Below are 19780 nucleotides of genomic sequence, written 5' to 3' on the forward strand. Positions count from 1 at the left end.
GGTTTTATTCACACATTCTCAAAGCCATTGGCCATTCCAAAAAAAAAAAAAAAAATTATTCCAATCTCTCTCTCTTTCTCTCTTACACAAATATGGGGTAAGAAACCGCAGGACCCGGAGAAAAAAACCGACGGTCAGCAGTTCAAATAGGTGCCACACTGAAAGAGAGGATGTCCGAGCTGAGATGCGAACCCACGATACCCGAGACCGTCGTGGAAATAAGTACGTTAGCCACCTTGCCACCATCCGCCTTGTGTTCTACGTCAAACCAAAGGATAATGTCATAAGCCTGGTGTTCTACGTCATACCACAGATGATAACGTCATACGGCCTTGTGTGCTACGTCATACCAAATAGGATATCGTCATAGGCCTTGTCTGCTACGTCATACCAAATAGGATAACGTCATAAGCCTTGTGTACTACGTCACACGGCGACCTCTATGGGAATCACGGTACGCGACAAGCTGCATGGCTACAAATAGGAAATGTAAAAGAACGTTCACTGTCTTATAACACGTTCTGCTTCCAGAAATTGCATGCAGTGCACAGGAACTATTTTCTACAGTTTTTAAGAAGATGCGAATCAAGACGCGAGAGACCGCAGACCAACATCTAGAGGTCAAGAGGTCAGTGGGAGATGGGGAGGGGAGTTGTGGGAGGTCCAAGAGTAAAGGGAGGGGAGAGGATCATGACATCATCGATTTCTCCTGCTTGACCGCAACAGATTGCTCAGCGACATACGGGTATTCAAGCAGCCGTTCACGATATTTTGTTAAAAATCAGCCTCCAACCTTCTCTGCAAATACGTGCGTTAGCGAGCGCCACCTACAGCGAGGCCGCACGTGCGCACAGAGAGCGGGACACGTGCGTGTGTGGAATACTGCACACAGAGAAGGATACTCAATTATTTGTCAGCTGTCCATCATCAGACGCATTCTGTGCACGCACGAGAATTATGTTTATGTGTGCTAAACGCGTTTATACATAATCAACGCATAAAACGCGCAATAAACATAGTTATGAATAGTCAACATGCTTACTTGTAATAAAGGTTTTTTTATCCTTTACGTAAGCCTAATTATTCAGCATGATGATAGCTAACACATTTTGCTCAACCCAAAAGGTACAGACACATCTCTCTCTCTCAGTCTGTTCGTCCATCTTCAGTCTTCTCGCACTTTCCCCCCATCTGTTTATTCCCCCCATCAAGAATCAAGACACGAACCTTTTAATATTTCTACAAGGTTGATGCCCACAAACAAGTGTGACCTGACCACTTTAATCAAGGTTCTGTGAAGTGAACACGTTTCTCTAAAAAAATGTGAAATGAAGTGTTAAGAGCCGCCCCTAAACAACATGTTGCTATTCACGATGTTGTAGGGAGAGGAATCTCGAAGAATTCTTCCGGCCAGTCACCGAAACTAGCTGCTTTGAAGGCTGAACAATAAAATGATAAATTTAACAACAAACTGTATCTGACTTTTTTTCAAGAATGAGTTTAAAGGATAAGATTTTACAATAATACAAACAATAGGAAAACAGCATTGTAGCTTTGCTTTCTGCGAATAGAAAACATTGCATGAATGATTTTTTTTATTCTGTCTTTGAATTCTGGCTTTGATTCATTAGAAACATATTTTCTGAAATGTACCAGAGTCAAGAGTTAAATCTGCAATTAAATATAGATGGCCTTAATCATTTCGAGTGAACCCTAAGGTTTGTTGTTTCTATCTAAAGCATTCGTGAAAATGTTTTACATAAAATACAGAGAACAGCGGTCTGCTACAAGAGAGACTAGAATACTTGTCAGGTAAGACTTGGCACTGTGTGTGTGTGTGCGTGTGTGTGTGTTTAGGATTGATAAGAAGACCCCGTGAACATAGAACTGAGTGCTCACACATCGATGTGAACTGACCCTCTATGTTAGTGTAACACGATGTGCTCCAAACTCATCTTCAAGCCCAGACGGGGTTTCGCCCTCTGTACGAACAAATAACAAATCACAGGCCATGTTCCTTGTCACTTTTTTTTGAAAGGGAGGGGAAGCTTCCTAGGTTTCCCCATCATGGAGAAAGGAGGGCTGGGCTGGAGGTAAGAAGTCTTACCTTTCTTTATTATAAGACAGTAGGAATGTTTCAAATAATATAACGAAAAAGCAAAGGAAGTAAATTAAAATAAATCATAAATATTATCAAACACTTTACCCAAATATGGAGGCCTTACTCACTAGGGTTTGTCATCAAATGAAAGATGGTAGATGAGAACACAGTACTCAGAAGTAGGAGAAAGTGTAAAACTGAGAATCGGGCGAGATGGCAGCTTCTCTGTTTCCACCTGCAATGGGAGTGAGTTTATTTTGTCCTAAATATCTGTCACGCCTACATCCCAAAAAACGTAATAATAAACAACAATAATAAATAATAAAAATAGCACTGCTCAGAAAAGGAATGAGTTTCATGTCCGAGGCGCGACTTCAAAACGAGAGCAGGACGAGCGCGACCTCTTCTCACGGAAAGCCAGCCCACCAGTGACAGCGTTCGACCAATCAGAGAGCCGCAAATCCTTGGCCGCCAGCCCACCTCGTGTCGTTTGACTTGCTGTCTGCCGTCAGACCACGCCCCCCACGAGTCATAGACTCCAATAATGTCCTCTGCTCGTCGCTGCCAATTCCTCGCCATCTGATTGGACGACGCTGGCGGCGCGGGGTCACGGAAAGGTAATTGCAATCATCCTCCTTAGTCTGTGACTAGGCGTAGCGCAGAAGGCGCGTGCAGACGTTCGAACGAGGCGAGTTTAGCTTTCAGACCCTGACGGGTTTCGCCCGGACCCGGGGGTTCGCCGACTTTCTTCGCCAGAGACAGCAGTGGTGCAGTTCGGGGTGGTTTCGTTCGTCAGTCAACAACAACAACAGCCTGGAGTGGCGAGCGCGCGGTGTATGTGGCTGCGACGAAGTGTGCAGTGGTCCGCCACCACAGACGTGTGTCCGTGTGGAGTACTTCGCCCCATCGCCTCGCCATGAACAGACCGGCTGGAACTTCCAGTGAGTCGCCTTTTCATGTGTTTCTTTCCCTCCTCTTCCTCCCGCACCCAGCCATGCCTGCATTTCCTTCCCAATCTGTTAGCCCACCCTGGGTAGCAAGGTAGCGCGCGCACACATCTCCAAACTGACTGTCACACTAACTCCAGGATTTCTGTGGTTTACTTAGGGTTCCACCCTCCCCCTCCCCCTTCTTTGGTCATTGCAACATTACGATGAAAGATAAGCAGCGATGATATTACAGTCTGGGTGGGGAGGGTGTGTGGACAACCCCAGCAACTGCTGACGTAACTAGCGTAACTGTTGTGTGCATGACGTCACGTGAGACTATCCTGTAGTGCACGCGCTGTGCCAGCGTCCAGCCTCGTGTTGATGTTGCAGGACAGTTTGCTGGTCAGCCTGGCAGCTCCCCCTAGATGGCCCCTAGATAGCCCCTACTCTGACCACTGCTCGCGGGCTTGTAAACAACAGAGGTAGAGGGTGGACAAGACACAATACGGGGTAAACGGGTAGTTAGCTACCCAGCTAAGCCGCCGTTTGTTGATAATTATTTTATGAACTCATCCTGATCTCCTGATCGCCAGGGTATTTTCTGAAAGTGAGATTCAGAAGTATCGTGATGACAATCGCATTAAAATGGAAAAGTTTTGCTCGTCATGATGCGGTCTGGGTGCTCTGCCCTTCACCTTCTTCCTTCTCTCACTCACTCTGTGTGCGTGTGTGTCTATAACTTGGGGGTATCAATAAAATACATATCAATGTGTCATCTAATGCTCCATGTGGTGCGCACTCTAATACAAGCCATAGTTTATGTTCTTTGTACACCATGGGTCTGGACAGTTAGTTGTCCATTCAATCACAGCTGTCCTTCCTCTTGCAGCAACTCCCTTTGCCTGTGTGTGTGTGCGCGCGCTCTCCTATAATACTTATGTGATTGTTTGTGTGTGTGTTTCTATGCGTGTCTGGGTGATTGAATAAGTGAATGACGACAGAAAGAAAGCCATACACAGAGAAAGAAGGCCTTTATACATCCAGTGTTTATGTCTGTCATTGCTGCCTTCCCTGCTCCTCCACCAATCTTCTCCCTTTGTTATATTCTGCTTGTGTCTCCAGTCTCAGTCTCTCATCTATCGGTTGTACTATCCTCTTCTCTTTCCTGTTTCGCCCATCTCTTCCACCACCACCCCACACCCTGACCTCGCACCCACCTTGCTGCCCCATTGTTCCACGTTTACTCAGTTACTCACGCAATTATTCATCGGAGTCGCCATTCCAGACTCATATCACAAGGGACTCTCCATCTCCAAATTTCTCATGTTCGGCAAAAACATCTCTGCTCACGTGCAGTTAGTAACTGAATATTCTTCCTTACACCTGTAAGCGTGTAAACAGTGTAATTTATCAATGTGTTATCAATAGTTTCTCTCTCTCAATTTTTCCCTCTCGTCACTCTCCCTCTTTTGCGTTTCATCTCTTTATCTGCCCTCGCTTTGTGTCCGAGTCAAAGAACCTCGCAAGTGATGATACTATCAGCCCCTCCGTAACCAGTTCCTGTGATTGGGCGCTCTTGTGGTCCGTGGGCTTTTTTCTTTTTTTTTCCTTCTTTTTTTCTGTCTTTCTTCTTAGAAAGAAGTCTGAGAGGTTTCGCTATACCCAGCATTTGCCGGGTGCGCATCAAGTGCAGGCCACTGGTCGGCGCCAGGCGCCATCATAGTAACGGCGGTTGGCGCCTGTGTAACAGCGGTTGTGATCACGAGTGTGGTAACAGTGTTACCTCAAGTGTAATAAGGATCCTTAACTTCTCGGTGACAGTAGCAAGTGTAGACACTACAGTGGGTGGCCCAGCTTGAGCGGGGAGTTAGTAATCATCTGTGGATCGCAGTCCTTCAAGTTTGTTTGTTATATATTTTTTTTATTAAGCGAGGAAGCAAACGAAATGCGCTCGTGAAAACATTTTATGATGTCTGATCCTTTATAATGTCTCATCCAGTGTCGTCTGACTGTTCAGCGGCAACGAAGTTAAAGCTTTGAAAACTGTAAACTTTGTGTTACTGATTTATAAAATAATTACAAAATAATTTGACGAGAGATTGACATTGAGACAAGTGACATCTGAAGTGACAACAGGGAACTGACCTGAGTTGATTATAGTTTTTAGACACTATACTTCAAACGAGGGAATTTTTTACATTACTTTGTCAGCAAAGATGTTAATAAATTAATCATTTCCAAAAAAATGTATTTGTGTAAAAATACAAAACATTTAAAGTTAGCAATTAAAAAAAAAAGATTATTACATAACGAAAAGAAATCACAAGAATAAATTGTAAAAACACATTGGGAACAGACATACACTGGAGGTCATACGGATTTTCATATAAGAGTTCTTCAAAGAGCCTCTCAAATCTCTTTCAGTGTTTCACGGATTTGTAGTAGTGCTTTACTAGAAAGATTTATGTTTTAGTTAATCAGGGTTTTCACTGTCCTCACCTCTTGTAACCCTTGGGTAAGATATAAACTTAACACTGTTTTTACCCTCGGAATATGAGACTGTTTTCTTTTTCAGGGGAGGGGTTTATGTGATAGACTACAGTCCAAGACAATTTGCATGATAAATACTGAGATGACTTTTTCGGTGACCTCCGCCTTTCGCGAAAGATGAATGCTAAACCACAAAAGGAATAGAAAGCGATTGAGCGAGCAAGAAGATAGGAGGAACACACGGACAGAAAAGCATGAGCACGCACGCACGTACCCACCCTCCTACCCACTCACCCACCCACTCACCCAACCACCCACACACTCACACACACATACACAAACACACCCACACACCCACACACACACACCCTTCTCAACCGCCTCGTTTCCAGAGAAAGATTTTCACACTCCTCGCCACACTTGACATCGCCCCTCCCCACACCTTCACATCTCACCTGGCGAGGAGGATCAGGCTGTAAATTGTGACACTCCACACGTTTGCAGACTGCATACTTGCATACTTGCATACTTGCAATGACTGTACCTAGTCTCTCCACAGTTGCTAGGCTGTCGGTGTTTACATCACAACCCAAGCTAACCCCTCAAACCTAAAGCCAAATTACAGATTCCCAACAGACAAAGCCAGGTTCCTGCGATGCCAGCGCTCGTCTCCCCACTAAACAAAGCCATGTAGGGTGGATAACTATCACAACAACAACAATCAACTGTCAATCACCATCTTCATCGTCAGTTATTGTCGCCTTGTGATGCTTATATTAATGCAGTCAGTAAGGTGTTAAATATTCGAGGTTAGTATCATGATGCGAAAATTATTTCAAGACAAATGACCATCTTCCAGAATCGCGAAGAATTTAATAAGAAAGTAACAAACATCAATCGCATGTAAGGGACTGAAAATGGAAAAGTCAGGGACATGACACTATTTTCACACACATATCAATTTCTTATGTCATCATGCCAAGCAACACTAATCTGCTAGTCAAATAAGAGCTAATCAAACTATCAATTTTAATAAATATAATTTACAGAGGTTAGCCCTTAAAATAGCAAGCGATCAAAAAAAAAATGCAATGTGGAACTTGAGCTTCAAAAGAGCTTTGTGATATAATTTTTGTATTATTTTGTAACAGTTTTTTATTTAAATATTATAGGTCACTTCGTATTTAATTTTTCGAAGGTTTATTATGAAAAGCTAAATCCAAGCTGACAAAAATAAAGTTTTAACCAGAAGACAAGAATATAAATATACTTATTAAAAAGGAAGATTTTAGTTGAGGTTTGCAGGAAATGAACAGGCTGGTCGAAAAGATCCTGAAGAGCTTTGCCAATAGAAAGATAATCAGTAAAATGAAGTCACCTTGATAGTCTCACAACATCGCAGACTAACAACATTTTCATAATGTGTTTTATTTCAAGAGAATAAGGAATGGAACTGGAGTTTATTCAGTGGCCAGTAAGCAGTATCCCTGGCATTGCTGTAGCCTGGTGGTAGCACGGCCGCGTATCCAAGTGAGAAGGACTGGGCTTGGAATTCGGATCTCACATGTGATTACGGGTATTTCTCAGGATGAAACAGAGCTGGTGTCGGGGATTACCTCCGAGTACTCTTTGTCCTCCCGGTTTGTCACCCTTTTGATGCCTAGTGCAAGATCGCTACTCGCTGGAAGCATTTTTATCAAATATATCAACCAAAGTTCAACCAACACTCTCTTGTTCTTGTTCATCGCACAATGAAGTCAGAACCAGGAACACTTCTGTAAGTGAAACTGAATAAATAAATAAACCTTATTCGCTGCCATCAATATAACCACACTCATAGTGATATACTGGACCAATATAATCACAGACTAAGTGATATACTGGACCAATAATTATAATCACAGACTGAGTGATATACTGGACCAATAATTATAATCACAGACTAAGTGATATACTGGACCAATTTCTCGCAGACACAGAAGAGACTGGCACCAACTATTCCACGGCCTTGGCTCAGTCTATGCAAGACACGGTAGACACAAGCGGCCATATTGACCGCGGTTAAGGTCACAATCAATCAAGTACATACGGGTACGTGGAGTCCTGGGTGGCATTTGCTGCCAGGAACCAGTCGCATTTAGCATCAGCAGCCAGGAACATTTAGTGTCAGCAGCCAGTCGCATTTAAGTGCCAGCAAACAAGTCTCATATCGCCGTGTTTTAGCTTATTTTACTGAAACCTGAACCATGCAATATTTCTGATAAATAACATCTTTGATGAAGCTTATACCCCGATAAATCATCTCTGATACTACAATCAAATTAACCCCGCGCCGTCGAAAGAGAATGAGTGAGACTTGCAATGTACCTTGTATGAGCATCAATGGGTTGTGAAGACATGATGTAGAAACTTGTTCGGAATAAAACAAAGATTTAATTTCCTTCTAATTCGGTGACATCTTGTATGAAGTCTCCGATTCTTTGCAGTCTGGTTTTGGAAGAAGGATATCGCCCTCGATCGACATTACAAGAAAGTTTATTGCAGACGACCGACCATTACTGACCTTTGCTCCCACGTGATGTATGAGCAATGTGTGGTAGACACGTGATGTGTGAATGTGTGGTAGACACGTGATGTGTGAATGTGTATGACGGGAACTGAACATGTGAACAGCATGACAGGCACTCAGCCTGTGAACACATCCGTGACAAGCAGTCAGTATGGAGGAGTTATCTGCTGTTATCTCTTCTCCTGAGCGATTTGTGAGAGCTACACCACCGACAGCAGCGGGCGGAGGCGAGAGAGGGAGGGGCGTGGCGAGCGAGCTCACAGACCCCTTTCCTCCTTTCTTGACATCATAAGAGCATCACAGAGCCCGGGGCTTGACACCAATCTTCACCGACAGAATGTTGATCTGCCTCGGAGGTTTAGCATCGACACCAAGAGGAGCCGATTTCAATTATGGCGACAAAGAAGCTAAAACTCCGTTCGTGAAATGATTGTGCAAATGGAAACAAGGTGCTCCCCCCTACACCTGTCTGTCTATCCGTCTGTCCGTCCGTCCGGATATGTATATGAGAATAAAAATAAGAAAGTAAAGAGTGACATACTTTGGGCTTAAATGATGAGGAGATGTTGTCTAAAGCTGTTGAGAGTAAAAGAAAACGCATATGGTGCTAAATGAAAGCTAGAGTACGATGGTTAATAATCAATGCGAGGCTAAGAAACGGTAGTGATAAAATTGACGAGGAGGAGGAGGAGGATGTTGATGATTTTGCATTGTAGTGTGATGATTAGGGTGCGAGAAAACGATCGGAACACAAGATGTGGCGGCGGATGGGCCCAGTGGCAGCCTGCGGGTGTGTCTACGTGGCGAAGGTTTAAGTCAGGACAAAGTCAGATGAGATGAAGCGTGTTCAGCACGAACAGCGGTCAGGCCTGGGGGCAGCCATTAACCTGCGCAGGCGCAGCACGGGGTCACTTCCGTGCTTCTCCCCCTCACGAACTCACCTGCGAAAACCGCCCTCGTCCCTAGCGGCCCTCCGTGCATGGAGTCCGCCCAGTGCCCTCCCGCCGCCACTCATCGCCGCACAACACTCAGGGCGCGTCTCGCTCACTTCTCGCCCGCAGCGAGACTTGAAACGGGGAGCGAGCCGCGTGGGAAGGTGACGAGACTTGATAGCTATGGCTGTAGCTAACGGTGGTAACGACTGTAGCTAACAGTGTGTCAAAGTGACGTAACTCGCTAACCATGACTATAGTTAAATGTCTGTCAAAGTGACGGGGCTTGCTAGCTATGGCTGCATGTCAAGGTGGCTATGACTGTAGCTAAAGGCTTGTACTTTTCTCGCAGTTACATAAATGAGAGAGAGATTTGTAAAGTGGTACATGTGTAAAGTAATACATCTGTAAAGTGGTACACGTGTAAAGGGCAGCATGCATCTGTGAGGTAAAACATACGATGATGCCTCGGGTGACTGAAATATTTGTCTACAGCCTCTTTGCCAACCACACGAAATCTTCGAGTCGTTTAATTATTCCCCGCCCCAAGATGTATTTTATTTCATCAACCAATCTCTTGATTTCTGCGATTTTCTTCTTGTGTTCTCTGGTAGATGGCCGATGGTGATCAAGTGCATTTTATCTTTCACGTGCAGAGCATGTCTTAAGGGCGCGGAGGCCTCGTTCTGGTTCCTTGTACAAGTTCTGAGCAGTGAACAAAGTCTGTCAGTTAAACTGTAATGATAAAGCACGATAAAACAAATACAGAACAAAGTATGGGTGTGGTGTGGACGTCAAACAAAGAAAAAAGCCAACAATTGACTATTGATGGAAGGAATGGACAAAAACAAAAACAAATTAAAAAAAAAATGGAACGAAAGAAAATTTACAATAAAGCAGATTGAACGCTTTTGGGTTTTAAGTTCTCGAGTAATTGTCTTTTCGACAATTGTGTAATGTATGTATGAATGTCTGTACATTCATTGTAAACACGACTGGCAGGTTAAGGTTGAGCAGTGCTCGCACCAATGAAGCTGTGAAACAAGAGTTAAAATAAACAATAAACTCAGATAATAAACAAGAATGAGAACAGAGTTAGGAGGTATTGCTCCAGTAAAAACAAAAAGATAAATAAGTATCTGGAATCATGTACGTGATCAGTGATACCCAAACCCACCCCCACCCCACAAAGTTGACCGAGTCACGTGACGGAATTAAGCAGACGTGCACCACCTTGCCTGACACTACTGTCACGTGAGAGCACTCGCTATCCCCTGCTTTGTTAGTGGGCGAGAGTTAACTCACCTTAATTAGGGGTGGAGGGTACGTAGTGCACGTGCTGTAGGAGTGATGGTCCGTGCAGTCTGATGCTGTCTCGTGCGGCTGTCACACCTCCCTCCATGTCTCACACCAGCCAAACACAGGTACACAACTCGGGTGTTTGCACTCTTCACTGACCTTCCGCTCACCTGGATTTTGTTGGTCGTATTCCCACAAAAAAAAGTTTGGTCTTAACAGAGACAAAGCGGTTAGAACCAGCGGCATCAATTCTTGATGTTGTGAACAGGATGGTTGGAACCCAACGTGTGGGAGCAGCAATAATATTGTCAGCCTCGTACTACACCTGTCAGTCTTTTGTGGGACTGATGCGCCATCTGTCTTGTCGTCCTGCTCTCATTTCCGACATTTCCTTGATTTTGGAATCCGGCGTGCAGCACGGCAGTGGCTCATCTGTTGACTGGGGTGGAAGCTAAAGGAGGGGACGGCTGACATGAAGCAACAGACCGGGTAGTGCGTGAGTGGGATGAACACAGAAGGAGAGAGAAGAAGGATGAAGAAATTGTGTGGCAGGAGATGGGGGTGGATGGGTAGACTGACACAGTAGTGTACCAAGGTTTTTAGCGCCCAGGGCAAGAGAAGCAAACTGAACTCTCCTCCGAAGATGACACAACAAAGGGACTTAAAATGAATGAGGAGATAACTCCTGCTAATTAAAAAAATGAATGAAGGGAAGGGGCGGCTTATTGAGAAAATATAATTTTGTTTTTAGAGTAGTCAGAAATTGAAGTGTGTTGTACCTGGTAAAGGAATAAAAGAAACAAAATAGTCTTCCCCCCCCCCCCCACCACGCCACCTTCAATACACCACCTGGCAGGCAGTTGTCTGTAACAAAGGGAGTTTGATCGTTGTCATATAAACTCCACATTAACATTTTTCTTGTGACATCCTCAGTAAATAATCGTCCAGTTTCTCTCTTCTTATCTCAGATTTTGTTTTCTTCGCCAAAAGTTATCATTACTCTGACTCGTTTTTACCCTACCCTCCATTCCCCCTGCTGCTTTGCTTTATTAAGTTCTTAGGATTTCCACCCTTGCCTTAAATATATATTTACCAAACGCAATTCTAGCCTCATCTGCGCAATGTTCCACTGCAATCCTTCCACTAGGAAATCTCATCCTTTGACCTCCTCACTGCTAACGTGACTTCGGCTATGGAGTGAAGAATTATTTCTCCTCCCGTGAAGGTGGGCAAGTCTCAGCCGAGTACAGCACTTGTGGCCAGAGACTAAACTTCCAAACTCCGCATCTTGTGCCCGAGGAAGTTGAGGCTGCTGTAACAAGTAGTGGGTGTGTGGTTTTGTGTGGTTTTGCAAGGTGACGGTGAAGGATCGTATGTTATGACAGGTTTATTACAGGTTTATTAAAAATGGTGATCGCTTAGCACTAGGGGATAGAATTTGAATATGCGTTTACCAGCAGGGCACAACATAGATGGACAACACAAAGATACATAAACATGTAGACTTCATGACATGTTAAAACCTGGGTGTGGAGTAGAGTGAGTATTGGTCACCGACTTTACTTAGACTTAGAATACATGATGGTGAACCGTTTGTGCATTTGGACGAGTAGTTGAACACTAATATACTTTCCATGCAAGTCGATTAGCTGAAATTCTGTAAACTTTCTCCTGCCGACGGATTGAAAGGACGGCAATATAGCGCCATGTCATCAAAATGATTTCACACGATCGTTCTTTGAGGTTTTGAATAATTATTTATTTTTCTATTAGCGATGTATCCTTCTGATTTTTTTTTTGCATGTTTTATTATTATTTCTTCATATTTTCACGAGTGTTCCTTGATTTTGAGGACAAGACCAGTCGACAGCCAGGTTGCAGTTTGGCTTGAGTCCACATCTTTGTCGATGGCGTGCTCCGCGTTCCGCCAACACTGCGTGGAATCTGGTCATCCGGTGCTAATTTCATTAAGGCCGAAGGTTGCTGAATAGGAACCAATCAGCAATTTTCTTTCGTTTAACCAATCAGTTCATTTTACTCTTGCCCCATGCTGCTTTAAACTGGTTTATAAATATATATATAAATGAGTACCAGCGGGTGGACCTGCCTGAATGTCGGACAACGCTTTGTCTTAGGCAAGGGTGGGGAACCTTTTTCTTGTGAGGGACATTTGGATATTTATAATATCATTCGTGGGCCGACAAAATTATTTACTTAAAACATTAGCCTGCTCTATTTGCTCAACCTGTGGTTTTGTCACAATATGTTAACACTTTCACAACGTGTACAATCCCAGCCTGCATGGCAATGTTGTCCTCTGTCACTACAAATTGCCTTTTTGTAATTAGGTGCGTGAAAACTATTCTCTACCACTATGGAAAGCAGAGAAAAAAATCTGAGTGGGGTTTGTAAAATTGTTTAAAACTGAAAAGTTCCTTAAAGAGACAGCGTCATCAGAAACAAAATCTTTTTTTCTTAATGTATAATTTTCTGTTAGTGAAAGAAAAAAATATTTAGTACACACAGACCTCCTGTTGGAGGAGTTGATGACATTTAGGAAGTGTTAACACACATTCTATACACGCAGATACTTGCACAAATTAACCCAGCCAGAGCTTTTTCATTTACTCATCCTTTAAAAAATCCATCAGTGGATAGTGTTAGACATTTGAAGGTTTGAGCTGTACACTAAGGAACTCCGCAATTGCGACGATTCTTTTTAAAAATTATTGTTGTATAATCCAACATGGCCAAAGAATGCTAACAGCCAACTCGTACTCTTGGCTTGTAGTGAAGATGACATGCAGTATAAGTTTTTAAAACTGTCCTCTGCCAGCGAGAAGCACACTATCTCTCCCGCCATGTACTCGTTTGTGTCCTGTGTATCCCACAATGGACGTTCCTTGATACTCCCTCAAAATAAAAATAACTTGGTGTACATGTATATTGCTATGAAGGAAGGCTTATAGACTTACTGAAAGCTGTCTTGGTTGGCCGGATGAAATGGTTTCGCGACCCGTCTGTGGCCCGCGGGCCGGACATTCCCACCCCTGCCTGAAGGAAGTTATCAGAGACTGATACACCCAAACCTGATGGCGATACAATTTATTTTTGATAGGGCGTTAGCAAAGTTTGCTAGAGTTAAAGATTTAATATGTTACTCGGTCACATTCCGTGTTTCTATCTCCTCCATCTTGTTCCAAGCGCGCGCTAAGTTCAGCTTTGAAAACTCGCTTCAAGCTCTTTACCAGAGCTGACATTCTTTGAATATATTAATATAATATTAACATCTTGCACAACTTGTGGTTCGCGCTTCACTGGGTCGAGAATGTTTGGAAGGAAATTAGATTGGAAGCGTAGGTCCGATTGGTTAGAACCCTTGATGGATCGGTTCGATTCCCCCAGCGACCCAGATATCGAGAATGAGCATCTGACTCCATAAATGACTGGGGGAGGTGAGGAAAGGAGAGGAGGTGGGCGCCATTCTCACATCAAACTGACTCCTCAAATAGTGAGTCCGTTACACCTCATCTACCAACGACCTACAAAGTGAGTTTTTTTTTTAACCCTAAGTTTGATGGAAGTTGTGACTTTTTGTCGTGAAGAACGCGTTTCTGTGGGATGTGTATTTCGCATCTGTCTGTGGTTTGTTTGTTGTGGTCTGTATGTGTGCGTGCCCACGTGTCCGTCCATATGTTTTGTGTGTAAAGGATTTTTCTCCCCGCAGACTGATATATTCACTCTACACATTATACTTATTTATCCACTGAGGACCTTTGTTGGGTCAACGAAGTGACAATTTCAAAATCTTGTAGTCAGTGTTAAGAACCTTGTTGGCGTTTATCAAAATTTTATTTTTCTGTTTGTTTAATTCTCGAAATAGTGCAAATCGTTCTATTTTCTGCATGTTGCCTATGTGTGCGCAATACAGCATTTTGATTTTAATCGAATTTTCCCACAATTTTAAATACAGTCTTTTATTAGCAGAAGTGCTTTTTCTCTTGTTGCTAACACAACATCTTACACAGCACAATAACCTAATCCTTATTTATATAATTTGGTCAATAAATGTGCATACAATAAACTAATCGCGACTTTCTCTGTATATATATATCCCCTCGTCTTATTATATTTTCCCACTGCGTGTAAACTAACAAACTTTAGTGAAATAACAAAAGAAAACACTGCCGTTCAATCTCTAAACAGAAAAATTAAAATTCGTGGTTTCTGTCCCTGTGGTACCTCACTTCCTATTTCTTTTCGTCTCTAAAAGTCTTGTTTTGACACATGAAAATACAATTGTCAGTAGGCTTGCAATTTCGATAAAGTGCCGTGTGTATTAAAAAAAAAAAACCCAATGTAAACGGGAAAACATTTCAAGGAGAGGGCAGTCATAGAGGAAATGGCGACATAGTGGTTTGACAAGTTAAGTTTCTGAGTAAGTCTGTTTGCTGATCATAATGAGTTTTGCCTCATCATCATCATTGTCCTAGCTCTGGAAAAAAACCTGAGAGACTGCCAGTTAACAAAAATTCTAAAAGAAAATAAGATACTGCCTATAAGGTCCATTGTTTTGACTTTAAAACAGACGAAATTCAATGACAGAAAAGAGCCGCCAATAGGCAGAGGACATGGATGATGTTGAGGGGCTAATGGGAGGAAGAAAGGCTCACAAATACAACAGTCAAGGAAGCTACAAATATCCGAGGCAAACTTCTATTACCTAAAAGCATGTTGTTTTAGAAAAGCAGACAATGGATGCTGGCAACTTGCATCGTCAGCTGGCCGGACAGTCACACGGCCATGGCGACAACAACTGCACAAAGTAAAGACAGTTATCGCTGTCCTTTGAGGCGATTCATCTCTTGTGCCGCGAAAGAAAGAGTGGACAAACCTGGAGGAACTTCAAAGTGTCGGCTTGTAATCCGAGGCAATTAATTTGCAGCTGCCTTGATAAATCTGCAAACACGCGTGTCGGGGCTGGAGGAACGAAGGAAGTGAGGCCCGTGAAAGGATTGCGTGGAAACCCTCGGCAGTGGAGGCAGTGAGTTGGCCCACAGGTAATCAATACCTGTACCAGAGGAAGGAAAATAAAAGGAAAAAAAGAAAAAAAGAACGAGATATATGAAGGCAAACACATAAAAAATTCAGCAGTACAAACTGACGGGTCGACCCGAGCGCTCACGAACTGAAGAGGAAGGGGACGAGCAAAGGGCTGTCGGCGAAAGAGAGAAGCGGAAAAGAGAAAGAAGAAATAAAAGGGTAGAGATGGACGAATAAAGGATTGACAGTGTCCACCAAGAGATTGAAATAGAAATTAGCTGAAGTAAAGTCAGATAACGAAAATTCGGGTGGAAGTAAAATCGTCAAGGCCGGGTCTTTCACATAAATGAAAAAATTTTAAAGATAAGTTTTAAATTTGTGTTTATCTTTAGTTTATTCATTCGTTATCCCAACTGAAGCCCTTCAGAACAAAGTCTTTTCGCTTAAAACAAAATATAAACAGCATCCTTTATAGACGAAGATGTAACAAAGATGTGTATGAGTCTCCCTGTTCTTCAATGTTTAACGACATTCCAGAAAAATTTTATCTTTCAAAAATTCGGATTTAAAACAAATTCTCACTTTTAACCGTTGTGGTGCTAGGCGAATGTCGAACAGAATTTTGTAAGTAACTGTTGCAAACATCACAAAACACGGGAGGGAGGGGTAGGGGGTCAAGGTTACAGGTAAGAGAGAGAGATGGGGGTAGAGGCGGGAGGATTGAAGACATGCTGACGAGGAAGGAAAGACGAAAGGATGGTCTGGAGATAAGTTCAGCCGGCGGCAGGGCTGCATGGCCAAGCAGGGTTGCGGAAGTGAGCAGAAGTCAATTTCCGCCGTGAGGAGGGAAGTGTGGAGGGCGCAGGATGACTAATTGACCGACTGGCAGGTCCCTCACAGTAACGGTCCTTAATCACGCCTGCTCCTCCACCGACGACGAGGACCTCTACACGACACATTGACACCCGGGGGACACCACCGAGAGCACTTGCGGCTTCCACACTTCTGTGCAAAGTCTTTAAACAGGGGGTTCGAATCTCAGAAGTGTCTTGACTTTTATTTTTCTCTCAGGAGTTCCTGACCTTTTAAAAAAAAATAATCCGAAGCAAGCGCAGGGCAACCATCTTAACATCACTTTCTTTCTCTTTTATTTCTCCGCACTCCTGTTCTCACTTCTCTCTATTTTTTTTTTTTTTAAATTTTTATTTTGCGGAATGATTGCAAACCTCTTTCGTTTATACAACTGCACTGAAACAACTATTGTTAGTGAAAAGTATTTATATTTTACACTTTCCGAACCTTTTGTGATGTATCTAGAATAATGTATCATTCTTTACATTAGTCGCTATTATTTTTACAATTATTTATAGATACTAAAAATGGCGAAGTCTAGTTCTCACGATGTTTTGAAAATCAATCAATCATTCAATCACTCAATCAATCAATGCATGGATTATATGGGCTGCTGTCAATGGAGATGATAAATGTTCAGGTTTAGCAGTCGCCAGTGAACGATTCTAATTTTACTCAAGTGTCGCCGTCTACAGTCAGCGTGGAGTCAATAAAAAGTAAGAACATGTACCCCTGGGTGTTGGGGAGGGAGAGGACGGGTGGGGTAGCAAGAGGAAGGGTGAGATTTGAAAACAAGTCACCGTAGGCTACCTGGGCTCAGGTAGGACTGTTTACTCTGGGCTGTGGAGGTGGTGAGAGGGAGGGGGAAGCTCTCAGCTCGCTGACTGGCGAGGTGTTGAAAAAAAGGCTGGGATTGAATGAGGTGTTCAATCATCTCTCCCTCCCCACCACGACCACCACCACACATTGTGCCTGGGGACTGCAGCGCCATCATGACGTTTACGACAACCGCCTACAGGTTCCAGAGAGCGCGTGCGACTTTCTGCCATTTTGAATGCACCGTGAATATGTCAAAGTCGGGGACGGACTGTCAACATTTACCAGCAAATCCCTGATACCAGATTTTGATTTTTACGGCTTCCAAACTCAGCAACCAGCCTGCAGCCATGTTGCTGCTGCCTGCAGTCGGTGTGAGTGTGAGCTCGGCGAACAAAGCGTGGAGACCAGGACAGGTTGTGTCGGGGCTTGTGTCGGTGCGTTTGCTTGTGTGTCTGTAAAGGTAGTCAGTACGTTTGTGAATATGTGAGCAGCTTTTGTGCAAAACAGTTTCTATGATTGTATTATTGTCAGCATGGTAGTGTGTTTGTGTGTGTGAAAAACTCACTCCATCAGTTTTTGTGTCCATACGATCGTGGACAATAGTTCTTAGTCACTCCGTTCAAATTCTCGAACAAAACTCATCTACTACAACTGAAAAAACTGATTTCAAAAAATCTTTCTTCACTTTGCAATGGCATCTACATCCAATGAACTGTGTCCACATTATTTCATCTCAGTGATGTTGGACTAACATAAATTTTAACTGCTTCCTGTCACTACTAAACCGAACCTGGTGATTTCAAACTGAGGTTTGATTTAAAAGTATTTGCAAGCACCTCTCGGCAAGCTCTCACGCCCTGACTGCCATGTGAGTGAAAGAAGGTTTGAGCAAAGAACTGTGGCCGCGAGATGCCGTCCACCACTCTGTCACTTGACTTCCGCTACGAGAGGAGGTGAATCTCAGGCGCCTGGAGCGGCCGAGGCCAGAATGGCGAATTCCGCTTTAACTCAGTTCCCATTGTTACCTGAGGACCAACACAGGTAATCCTAGGTGAAGACAACACACCGGAGCGCTGAGTGTTTGTGTCTGGCCACCGAGCTTAATCTTCTACAAACGAGCCGCTTGGTAAATGGCGGCTGAAGAGAGAGAGAGAGAAAAAAAAATAGGGGGAAGGAAGGAAGAAAGAAAAACGAAAAAAAAGTGAAAAATGATGGATAGGTAAAAATATTAAAAAGAAGGTACAACAGACTGGAATACGGAAGAAAGACAGGAAATCAGAGAAAAAGGAACGGAAGGAAAAGGATTCAAAGGAGGAAAGAAAGAAGCCGGTAGAGTGTAAATATCTGTAAAAATTTAATAAAATGTTTGAAAAGTTTGTTAATAGGACCTGACAATACAGTGTTCATAACATCTCATCACACAGAAATAATCACCAGCGATCTCATGGAGTAGTTTTGCTCGGTTAGCCTCCTTTTCGGGTTTGAGTCTGTTGAGACTGAGAACTTAGATTGCTTTATTTGTTTTCAGTTGTTTATTCTTTTTGTCTTTTATCTATTAACCCATTCAACTTGCAATCCTTTCTTAAACAAAATTTTCCCAGCGCTTATTCTTGGCGCACATGTAGGTTCACGAAAGAAATATCATAAAACAAGCTGAAAATTGTCCGGGCTATTTAAAAAAAAAATAATGAAATTGTAATGTTTGTCTGTCGATTCGTTATAATAATAATAATAATAATAATAATAATAATAATAATAATAATAATAATAATAATAATAATTCCCGTATGAGCAGTAAAGTAAGGTACATTGTGTCTAAGCCGCATGTTTGTGTGTTCGGTGTGTGTCTGTGTGTCAGTGAGTGTGTGTGTGTCAGTGAGTGTGGCTGTGCGCGCCGCAGCGTCCACCTTCAGCGAGCAGGTCCAGGGGCGATGGTGGGGTCAAACACCACAAGCCCTGTAAAGCCATAGTTTGGGGTTTTCGACTTCTGTGGACATGCAAGTCCTCAGGTGACGTGTTTGAGGCCGAAGACGCCTCAGCCGCCAAAGTTTGTCAACTCTCCGCTTAGGCCAGGCAGGACCGGCATGGCAATCACTCGCCAAACACCGGCCAACGGTCCCACCGCCAGTGCAGGTGAATTCAGCGGTGGCGAGACACCCCCTTGCTCCTCTTTTTTCTCCTGTCGTCAAATCGCTGATACTTGTCAGCTTACAACACCGATTTTCTGTTTAATTTCAAATTTTCTGTGTGTTTTTTCCGGACTTGAGCCAGACTTGCAACATGGTCGCTAGATTCCCGACTGTTCGTCTGCACAGAACCTGCTTCTACATGAGATGGACAGAGACATCCCCACCACTGCTTTACACCTTTGTCTAGTGTGTCTTTCTCTCTCACTATTCATCCATTCATTTACACCGACCCACTCAGCTCTCAAGTTTATGAGGTGAACGCGGTTTTTGCAATCAAACACCTGGATAAACTCTTCCAGGTGAAGTGCATCGTTCATTGTGATGTCACGTGGGCAGGGCAGGACTCGCCATGAGTTTATCAAGGTCTTTGGTGTTCTGTGTTCATCGCCAGCCAGTGAGCAAGGAATGGTCAGACAGAAGATATACGTGTTGAGGGGCGCAACATATTGTCGGCTGTCCTTCTCTGTTAGCTGTCCAAGACCACTGAACAAAATCAGAAGAAAAACCTTGAAGTATAGTAGAAGACATTGAAGTATAGTAATATAGACATTGAAGTA

At 43.3% G+C, this 19780-nt stretch overlaps 1 protein-coding gene across 2 annotated transcripts in view; it reads left to right on the forward strand.

The window, feature by feature from the left end:
* The first annotated feature begins 2709 nt into the window (after window positions 1-2709).
* The window catches only part of LOC112566813 (nuclear receptor subfamily 2 group E member 1-like), a 43658-nt gene continuing 26587 nt past the window's right edge, over window positions 2710-19780 (forward strand). For both annotated transcript variants that reach the window (XM_025243186.1, XM_025243187.1), the window contains exon 1: window positions 2710-3042. In XM_025243186.1, the coding sequence (XP_025098971.1) occupies window positions 3018-3042 (25 nt within the window). In that variant the 5' untranslated portion in view covers window positions 2710-3017. The remainder of the gene's footprint in view (window positions 3043-19780) is intronic.

The sequence above is a fragment of the Pomacea canaliculata genome, linkage group LG6 (assembly GCF_003073045.1).
Source record: "Pomacea canaliculata isolate SZHN2017 linkage group LG6, ASM307304v1, whole genome shotgun sequence".
In the NCBI taxonomy this organism is placed as follows: Eukaryota; Metazoa; Mollusca; class Gastropoda; order Architaenioglossa; family Ampullariidae; genus Pomacea; species Pomacea canaliculata.